Source organism: Coffea arabica, chromosome 4e (assembly GCF_036785885.1).
Source record: "Coffea arabica cultivar ET-39 chromosome 4e, Coffea Arabica ET-39 HiFi, whole genome shotgun sequence".
In the NCBI taxonomy this organism is placed as follows: domain Eukaryota; kingdom Viridiplantae; phylum Streptophyta; class Magnoliopsida; order Gentianales; family Rubiaceae; genus Coffea; species Coffea arabica.
This window is the reverse complement of record NC_092317.1, coordinates 37452885-37463733: the sequence shown is the minus strand read 5'-3', so window position 1 is coordinate 37463733 and position 10849 is coordinate 37452885. Positions and strand designations below refer to the sequence as shown.

The following is a 10849-nucleotide window of genomic DNA, read 5'->3' as shown; positions in this document are numbered from 1 at the left end:
GTTAGTGTAGTTCATCCACTCTTGTATATTGCTAGACTAGGATTAAGATAGAGATGAAGAAGGCAAGGTGATGAGCTCAAGTGACATGGGTTACATTCCTTTCCAACTCTTTATCTTTTGTACTTGATTCCAAATTTAGTTTTTTTTTTTTTTTTTTTTTTTTTTTTTTTTTTGACAAAAGGGGGAAACCCCCGATATTTTATTAATAACAACGGATAAACTCAAGAAGGTGGAAAAATTCCCAACCTTCAATACATGCCGGATAACTAGGAGCTATACCTACACAGGAAACCTGCGAATGTATGGAAAACCTATCGCATCCAAATTAATCAGCGACCGAACTCTACTTGGAAGCTGCTGAACAGATTGAAAAGTAACATATGGACCCTCCCGAGATAACGCTGCTAAGCTGTCTGCCACGGCATTCGCCTCACGATGAATATGTGTAATAGACCCCTTCACCTTGCCCAGTAACAAGCGAAGCTGACTTAAGACGCTACACAACGGCCACTTACCAACCGATCGATTCTGGACCAACCTTACCAACACTAAAGAATCCACCTCTACCAAAATATCTGACAACCCTGCCTCCATACACCACTGCAGCCCAGAACACAATGCTAATCCCTCCGCATATACCACTTCATATTCCCCAAATTCCTTATAAAAAGCACCAATCATCTTCCCTTCAAAATCACGTACCACCCCACCACCTTTAGCTAAACCATTGATCACACTTGCATCTGTGTTGAGTTTGTACGTCCCTCTAGGCGGCTTCATCCATGATATAGCCTTCAGACAGAATGATTTGGCTGGTTTGACCCGAAAAAACCGTGCAAAATACGTATCCATATCCCCCTCCAACTGCACTTTGTTTAACATACAAGCCGCCCCCTTAGCAACCAACCACCCATTGGCTTCGAAGATAACTTTGGAATGGACAGGGTGAAGATTTCCAAACCGAGCATCATTTCTACTACGCCATAGAAACCATAACACCACTACCGGTATTACACACCGAACATGATCCAATCGGCCATTGCTAGAAGATTGAAACCACACCACTAGCAGTGAAGAAACACATGAGAATGAACGCCACTGAATTCCGCAAGCCAGAAAGAAATGCTGCCAAACAGCACTTGCTAACCTGCCATGTAAGAAAATATGATTCAAGGATTCCACCGCATTACCACAGCAATCACATTTAGAAACCATGGCCATTCCTCTAGACCGGAGCTTGTCGTCCAGAGGGAGAAAATCAGACAAAACCCTCCAAGCTAAGTACGACATTTTTAGCGGGAGTAACGGACACCAAATTCCACGGCAAACCAAAGACGTGTTACGCCGCTGCCGAACCAGTTCCCAGGCTGACGACACAGAAAATGCGCCATCAGCGGAAGGAGCCCAAATTAACTCGTCCTTAAGCTTCGGATCAACAAGTGTTTGGGAAATAATATTAACAATAGATCGTGGGAGAACCTGGAGGAGACGATCAGTATTCCACCCCGTAGAGGTGTAAAACTCAGCTACCAAAAAGTGAGGATGCGCACCAGTAACCTGGCTGCTAAGTGGTTCATTGAAAAGCCATCGATCATACCAGAAATCGATGAAGCCTTCACCTAGCCGCCAACGAATGTTATCTTCAGTGATAGCCCGCACCAAACAGACCCTCTTCCAAGTTGCCGACCCCACAGCAGCCGAAGCCAAACCTGGATGTTGCTCGCCAATGTACTTACGGTGCATGAATCTGGCCCAAGGAGAGCTCTTCTGACGTATTGTCCACCATAATTTCATTGCAAAAGCCCTCTCCAAATCCAAAAGAGACCGAAACCCCAATCCCCCTTCTTCAACTGGAAAACAGACTTTTTCCCAAGAGGACCAATGAATCCTCCTACCATCCTTGCCATCCCACAGAAAGGCATTAAACAGCTTGCCCAATCTAATAAAGACCCCCTTAGGCGGTTTAGTAACCTGCAGGAGGTAAAGAGGCATAGAACTCAACACATGACGAATCAATATGAGCTTCCCCCCAGCAGACAGAAACCGGGAACTCCAATGATGAAGCTTTGCTCTCACAGAGGCAATTACTCCATCAAATAAGACAGTTTTGTTACGGCCAAGAGAAAGCGGGACTCCCAAATATTTGACAGGCCAAGGCTGCCCTTGAAACCCCGTTTCCTGCTGAATTAATTGGATAACCTCCGAAGAGAGCTTCGACGAACACAGAAAGCGACTCTTAGAGAGATTAATTTTTTGGCCAGAGAGAGCTTGATAGTCGTGTAAAAAGGACGATACCGCCTGTAAGCATTCAGACGATGCCCGGGTGAAAATAATCACGTCATCGGCAAACGCAAGAAACGGGACCATCCCTCCCTTAGACAAAAATCTAAACGCTGGATTGCTAGAAAACAGCCGCTGAAGACCCCTTCCCAGAAATTCCGAGACAAAAAGGAAAAGAGTGGACGATAACGGATCCCCCTGGCGAACCCCTCTAGTCGACTTGAAAAAGCCGGTGAGCTCCCCATTAACCAGGACAGAAAACCAGACGTTGGATACTAACCGAAAAACCAGATCCACTACTCCTTCTTTAAAACCGAATTCTCGCAGCATATATAACAAAAACCCCCAGTCCACCCTGTCATACGCCTTCTCCATATCCAACTTCAAGATTACATTAGGGTGACACAGCTTTTTGTCCAAATCCAGAATCAATTCCTGAGCTAGCAAAACATTATCTTGTATGCCCCTGCCCGGAATAAAACCAGTCTGAAACTCTAAAACCAACCTAGGAAGGAGCTGATTGATACGGGTGGACAAAACCTTAGAAATGATCTTGGCACTAACATTAGCTAAACTTATTGGTCGGAAATCTTTCCACTCACATGCGCCTTCCCTCTTGGGGAGTAAAATGATCGTCGTACTGGAAAATCCGCGTGGCATTGTGGCACCAGCAAAAAAATCCTGCACCCCGTCCATGAAGTCATCTCTTATACACTCCCAACAACTTTGATAAAAACCCCCGCCAAACCCATCAGGCCCCGCAGCGCTCTGAGGGTCCATTGAGCACACCACAGTATAAACCTCATCCACCGATGGAGATTTCAGCAGCATGTCATTCTCTTCTGGCGTAAGCTTAGGCAGCTCAAGTGAAGGCCTGCTCCCTGAACTAACATCGCGGTCTGCTGTGAACAAAGAGGAGAAAAAATCAGACGCTGACAGTTTAATATCCTCGATATTATCAAGCCAACTGTCCCCGGTGCCCCTAATCCGTGCAATAAAATTAGAGCTGCGTTTCTGCTTAACCGTTGCATGGAAAAAAGAGGTATTCGCGTCGCCCTCTTTGATCCATTTGATCGCTGCCTTCTGTCTCCAGAATTCACATTCTAAGGCTAGCTCCCGAGAATGGAGTGCCCGTGCCTCATGTACTGCCGACCTAGACAACACATCCCTATTTTGATCATACAACAATTCCTTGGCCAATAAATTATCCGCTGCCACTTTGACCCGTTGAGAGACATTCCCAAAAACATCCACATTCCATCCAGCTAAAACTCGCTTAACCACCTTCAACTTATTAAAAAATTTCTGCATTCCAATTCCAGGAACAGGCTGAGCCCAAGCAGACGTAACTGTTTGTTGAAAAGTAGGGTGACTCCGCCAAACATTAAGAAAGCGAAAGGACGACCGCCGCCTTGCCATGCTGCCTCCCTTAACCAGCAACGGACAATGATCAGATCGCCCTCGCTGAAGATGAGCAACTCGAGTCAGCTCAATAGAAGACAGCCAACCAGCATTAACGACCGCTCGATCAAGCCGCTGCCACATACGCCCATTAGTCCATGTGTAGGCAGACCCATCAAACTGTACCGGAAATAGTCCACTCCGATTTAATGCAGAGTTAAATTCTTCCAGGTCACGAATATTCGGGGCTGAACCTCCAATCCTTTCCTCCACAGAAGAAATAACATTGTAATCCCCTACGGCCATCCATGGGAGTGTAACAGACGTTGAAAAATGCTCCAGAGCCTCCCATAACTGTCGCCTACCAATTCTGTTACACCTCGCGTAAACAGCCGAAATAAAAATGGAAGAACCAGAGGGGAAAGACACATGTATATGGACCACCTGATCCGCAGCTTCTACAAAAGAATATCGTGCATCTGAACACCAGAAAATCCAAATTTTGTTGTGCAAGAAGGACTGAGCAAAATCAAACCCCAAGAACAGCTGCACACTATCCAAATGGGAGACATTAGCTAATGGCTCCAATAGGATCAGTAAACGAATATCGTTTGATCTACAAGCGCTACGAATGTGCCTCAACGACTCCTTATTCGCAGCACCCCGAATGTTCCACACTATAAACTTAATCGGATCTAACATTATGAGACCGAAGGTTATAAGGAGCAGATGAAGGCTTACCGTCTCTTTTTCTGGTCTGCCTACCACGAGTCTTGTGACCTTGAACCAAATTTTGCAGCAATTGTGCGTTTGTATCATCCAGAAGAGCTCCAGGGACAACCGGGTCATCGCTTAACTTAGATGCTGTAATTCTGCTGGCCAGCCGATCACTAAAATTTTTTAACTCATCCAAAGCGATACCTTTCAACCCTAACTGTCTCTCAGAGTTATAGCGCACTAGACGAGCATGACCTTCATGCCGTCGAGGAGAAAGGGAACAAGCCCGCTCGCGCTGCAGCATTGAAGGCACAGATTTAGTCAACAGAAACTCATCTCGGCCGAAAGAAGGAATTGTGTCCGATAAAGCTTTAACCGGAGAAGAAGAAACCGGGGGAAAACAAGTCAGTACTGAGAGATCATTCTGTGTATTCGCAGCACCCCCCCGATATGAAGCAGGGAGAACGGGATCCTGAGCATGAACAGTAGTCTGTGTAGGGTTACCCCTAACAGGGTTAGACGAAGATGATGGGATAACAGTAATAGAGACATCTGCAGTGGGATTACTGCTTTCGCGCACGTGTACCCTTGGGGCTGTCACGACCCCCGAATCCACCACAGGAGGAGATTCATCGACAGTCGGACCTCCCTTCGGTTGAAAGACGTGCTTGCCTTGAGACGGAACTGATGGTCTAGCGCGTCGCACAGGCCGCAATTCCGGATGCTTCTGATGACAGGTACTTTCGACATGACCAATGGACGAGCAAAAAACGCAGTACGAAGGATATTCTTCATACTCAATCTTCTGCCAAAAACCCCACTGATCATCCCCTATCCAAATCCTGGATCTTGGAGAATTCAATACATCAACTTCCAACAATAATCGCGCTACAGACGGACGCTTCAGCGCAGCCGTAGCTTCATCCACCTTTAATGGTCGGCCCAGTAAGTTACCCAGCTTAAGCAGAAACTGCTTTTCGAAAAACGGCAATGGAAGACCTGGGAAATTGACCCAAACTGGTGCGATGGACGACTCTGCTCCCGGCTTAAAATCGATTGTCCATTTCGACAGGGACATATGGAATTTGCCGATGTACCAAGACTTTCGACACCAGAGTCTGGTGTAATCCTCCTCCACGGAAGGCCGTAAGAGAATATGCTTGGAATCTAATAACCCTATCGGACACTCACCCTTCAGCCCCAAAGAAACAATAAATTTGCGAATAATCTCCATGGAAGGGCGACCAACTGCAAACCTGCCAACCAGTGCATTAGAATAAGGTGCCGCTATCTGTAACATGTCTTGACGGGAGATCACCAACGAAGGCTCCCCCTTGTAAGTACTGAGATGGCCAATGCCAGAGGACGAAGAAGACGGAGATTGAGCCAGAATGGAGGCAAACGTCTTCGAAGGACGAACAAGAAACGGCGCCTCCCCATGCTGGGGAGCCGCCATGAAACCCTACTAACCTTGCAAAGCCCGAAAATGGTGAGGAAGCCCGATTCTAGAGAATAATATAATTGTGCCAATATTCCAAATTTAGTTAATATACAAGTTCTGGATTTTATATTTAATATGTGTCTTTAAAGTTTATACCTTGGGTTTGGTTGAACTTTCTATAATTGTTAGTGTTTATTATTTGGTTATTTGATTGCTATGATTTGAGCAAGTTATTTAGCACTTTGACTCTTTAAATCATGATTAATCTGGTACCATTAATTGTGATTATCTAAGGTGTTATTTCTGCAATGAAAATTGAGATTTAACATTAGTTCAAGAAGTGCTAAACATAGGGAGTACACTCACGAAAGTAGAGGTGCACCTATGTGGTTTTTAGTGATTCATTTCATGTAATTTCACTAAAGAAATGAACTTGTAGCTAATTTCATAACCATGAGAATATGTATGGATTAGTTATAAGTATAATTGATTCACTACGAAAGTAGGATTCAAATGCATAAGGAAATTACACCATAATTAGCCTAGATGTAGTACTCAATGATCCAAATATAACACTTGCATGAGTAGCTAGGGATACCACAACCCAAGGAGCTTTCATTTGTTATTTTGTATAATTTCAGTAGGTTAAATTTATTATGATTCATTGATAGTCTAAATAATAGAGAAGCTTTAGTAATACCGGTAATTGTTCACTCTTCCCTGTGGGATCGACCCGATATATACCCTAAACTACTAGTTGATCTGTATACTTGCAGTGAACGGGTGTAATTCGGTATTTTTTAGCTTGCACTTATGTAAAATACCCACCAAGTTTTTGGCGCCGTTGCCGGGAAAGATTTGGCAATATCGGTGTGAAGAGTAACTTTATTAGTTTAGACATATTATTAGTTATACTGTGAAAGTTATTTTCTGTGTTTTATATGTGTATGTGTTTCATTACCTATTTTTCTTACTAATTTTGCTTTTGAGGTTGTTTAAAAGCAATTTTAGGTAATGAGAAGGGTAGGTCAATTTGGAGGACAATGCTTGAGAAATGAAAGATTGGCAATGGATGGTTACCTAGTGCAAAGCTCCTTCAACAGAGGTAACCAAGAAATTACTGAAGGTATGTCTTTTGAAGATGGTTTGAAGTGCTTAAAGGCAAAATTTGATGTAATTATGTTACAAGTTCAAATGGACACAATTATACATGAAATTGAGCAAGGGAGGAATGTTAATACTTTTAATTCTTATCATGTGATTTGTGACTTGTGTGGAGATTATCATGCTACTAATACATGTATACAAGTACAAAATGTGGATTATTATGATGAATTAGAGCATTACAATCCTTGTTTTGATCAATATAGTGCTAATTGGAACAATTCTCCTGTGTATGGTTGGGATAATCAATGTACTTATAATAATTCCTCATATTTGTACGATTACCAACCTGAATGTGTCCAATATGAATCAAAACCATCTTGGGAGTTGGCAATTGAAATGGTAGCTAATGATTCTAAGCCATCTTGGGAGTTAGCTTTAGAAAAATTAGCTAATGCAACTTCCAACCGTTTTGATAGGGTTGAAGAAAGAATAGATGAACTGACTTCTCACTTTAGTAGAATACAAGAGAAATTGAATGCATTGTGTGAAGTTATTTCCTCTAAAAATTTGCAAAATGATCCTAGCATGAATGGTAGGAATGTTGTATGTGAAAATGGATTGCATTTGGATGAAAATGATGAATTTCAATTGTGTTTTAATGAGCAAATATCCATTTCACATGATAATATCTTTGGAACTAACTTTGAGCCTCAAGAGGTGAGTTTTAATGACTCATTTTTCACCCCTCTTGAGGAGTGCATTGAAAGTATAGGTTCTAAGGGTATTGCTGCCCAAGATCCTCTCATGGCATCCCCGTTGGTAAGTTCTCAAGTGGTGTATTTTCAAGGTAATATTTATGAAACACTTGGAATAGGTAAGCCACTTTCATTTCTCACATCATTAGAACATGTGACTTTTACTATAAAGTCACCTTTTAATGATCCACCACGACCTAAAATGGTGGATTATTCTTTAACCAAGCCTCCTTGAAAAATGAGGTTCAATAGTCGAGCCAACGACTATAAATAAAAGCGCTTATTGGGAGGCAATCCAATGTTTTGGCTATTTATGTTATTTTGGTGGGATTTTATGTTTAAAGTATGTGTTTGAGTTATTTCATTATTTTTCATTTATAGGTATTGGAAATGAAAACAAAAGTGACCAAATGAGGTGAAAAAGGCGAAGTTTGATCAAGGAATTCAACCCCTCGATTTGAGTAATTGTTGTTTTTGATTTGTTAGAAGGGGTTAAAATGCATATTTTGATCATTTTACATGTGCATGCATTGAGTATTTTTGCAAACAAATGATCTATGATGCATTTTGAGTGATTGGGGTACCAATGGTAATTTTTCAAAATTCATTTTTTGCAAAAAAATTGCAGAAGAAAACGCACCAAGCATGAAAACGCGCTTCTGAGTCGCGTTTTATCAAAACGCGTTTCAAATTCTGCAACGGGACTGAAGAAAACGCGCTGTAAAACGCGACACAAAGTCGCGTTTATAAGCTTAATCGCGTTTTCAAGCCTGGATCATAATACAAAAACGCGACTTCAAATACGCGACTCAAAGTCGCGTTTTACAACACAGTCGCGTTTTCATTCCTGCAAGATTTGTGCATAAAACGCGACTTCTAAAACGTGAGTTAAAGGCGCGTTTTATTGAGCCACGTTTTCTGAGCACAATTTTTTTTTTTTAAAAAAAAAGAAAAACGCAAGTTCCTTGATTCTCTTTTTCTTCTTTTCCTCATATATTTTCTTGTACCTTGAGTTGCTTATTGTATATTTTATATAGGTACATCACCAAAACAAAGGTTTGAAATTACGGATCGCCGTTTTGTTTTATTAAGCCTTTGTTATTACTTTTGTTTCTTATTTTCTATGTTTCGATTATTATTACTAATGGTTATTCAATGGAACTTATGAAGCGTTGGAGTTACACGGACAATGGATTTTGAAGCTTCATATTCAATCACTACATAGGGGAGTATTACTTTCTTTATCTTGATTTTCCTTTTTACACATTGAGGACAAGGTGTATGTTAAGTGTGGGGGGAGAATTGAGATTATATATATTGTATGTGATTGACTTATTAGTTGCAAATATTGGACTTGTGTTAAAATTCAAAATTTTTCTAACATCTTGTCCAAAATTGCAAACTTGCCTCAACAATTTTTAAATTTTTTTTTTATTTTATCCAAGAGGTAACAAAGTTCCATACCATTAGTAGTTCAAATTCCTTCTACATTTGAGATAAATATATGTGGTTTAAGCACTTCTTTTCTCATTTAACTTGGAAATGACTATTATGTGATTATAATTTTTGCATTTGTAGGAAAGTATATCTTTTAAAGTGGAGAAAATTATGCCTATATTTTTTTGCATATTTGATGAAATTTCTTCTCTTTATTGGATTTTATAAGTTAAGTGATAAATATGGTCAATAATTGCAATACTCTTCTCATGATTATGCTTTCGAGGGAATGTTATTATCTTTACTTAAATAATAATAATAATAATAAATAAATAAATAAATAAATGAAAAAAAAGAAGAAAAAAAAAAGATCTATTCTACTCCAATGATTCTTGTACTTAGTAACCGGGAGTCTTCATCTACAAATGTCGACTTTCGCGTAAAACGGTACTTGAATTAAGAGTATGCAAAGCAACTTGAGTATGTGAAGTGTTGAGTAACCGGTGATCTTCATCTAAAAATGTCGATTCTCGCGTCAAAAGGCATTCTCACAACTTAAGTAATATTTAGCTACGTTATATGAATAAATATCTGTTTAAGTAGAATAAAAAGATGATCATGAGTTTAGAAAGCATTTTATTGACCATATGAGTTACTTACTTGTAAGATTGGGTAAGGATGAAAAAATTGATTTGAATTTGTTATAATGACGGTATAATTGGCTCTCCTTTACTTGATATTATGAGTACTTGAACTTAATTGAATAATTGCATAATGGTTATTTACTTTGTTTTGAGGAAATGAAGTTGAAATGCTACATATGTTTATTTTCAAATTTTGATCATTGTTGGTTTGTATTTCTTATTGCTTGAGGACAAGCAATGGTTCAAGTGTGGGGGTATTTGATAAGAATATATTTTACGTATTTTTTAGTGTGTTTTATTAGTTAATTTTGGTTTGATTATTTAGTTTTATAACTAAAATAACTAAGGTTTTGGTAAAAAACTACATTTTATGTTAAAGTGGCTAAACATTGCATTTTATGGATTTTTATGGTAAAAACTTCATATTTTGTAGGTTTAATGATTCAATCATCAAATGAAGTGCATTGAGAAGATATTTGGATGATTGAAGATGGATTAAAGTGATGAAAATAAAATATGAAGTGTAAAAGGAAAAATGCAATTTGAATCAAGAAAAGTCAGCTTTGACAACTCAGACACATTTTCGTATTTTGACTATATCTGGAGCTACACAGATCGGATCAAGGTGATCTTGGTACCATTTTGAATCTAAGAGATATATCTACATTTGGTATGAAGACATTAAAGTCCAATTCAGCCGTTTTCATAGTCCAAAAGTTGAAATACCGAAATTCAACTCAGCTGTCCAAAGTGGAAAACAGGGCTCTGACCAGTGTTTAGTATTTCGATCATATCTCAGGCTACAAAGCTCAGATTTGGATGATTCTTGAAGCATTGGAAAGGTGACTCAAGGGGCTACAACTTTTGTGTTTTACAAAAAAGCCAGTTCGGCCGTTATGATAGAGAAAATCGCAGATGAAGTAAGGCCAAAGTGAATACGCGAGTACACAAAACGTGACTTGTAACCGCGTTTTGTGTAGGCGCGTTTTCTGGACGCAATTCTGCAATTTGCTCAGTCAATTCTCTTATGTTCAAACTACTTTCCAGCTACAATCTGCAAGAGAATT

At 40.0% G+C, this 10849-nt stretch overlaps 1 protein-coding gene across 1 annotated transcript; it reads right to left on the bottom strand.

The window, feature by feature from the left end:
* Nucleotides 1-279: 279 nt before the first annotated feature.
* On the bottom strand, nt 280-5854 carry LOC113740962 (uncharacterized). The gene is made up of 2 exons (XM_027268469.2): nt 4423-5854; nt 280-4376 (listed from the first exon to the last, which is right to left on the bottom strand). The coding sequence occupies exons 1-2, from the start codon at nt 5852-5854 to the stop codon at nt 280-282; spliced, it is 5529 nt and encodes a 1842-aa protein (XP_027124270.2).
* Nucleotides 5855-10849: the final 4995 nt, after the last annotated feature.

Coding starts and splice junctions, on each gene's coding strand:
- LOC113740962 (XM_027268469.2), bottom strand. CDS start 5,854: ATGGCGGCTCCCCAGCATGGGGAGGCGCCGTTTCTTGTTCGTCCTTCG. Junction 4,377..4,422: donor GCAGACCAGAAAAAGAGACG/GTAAGCCTTCAT, acceptor TCATAATGTTAG/ATCCGATTAAGTTTATAGTG.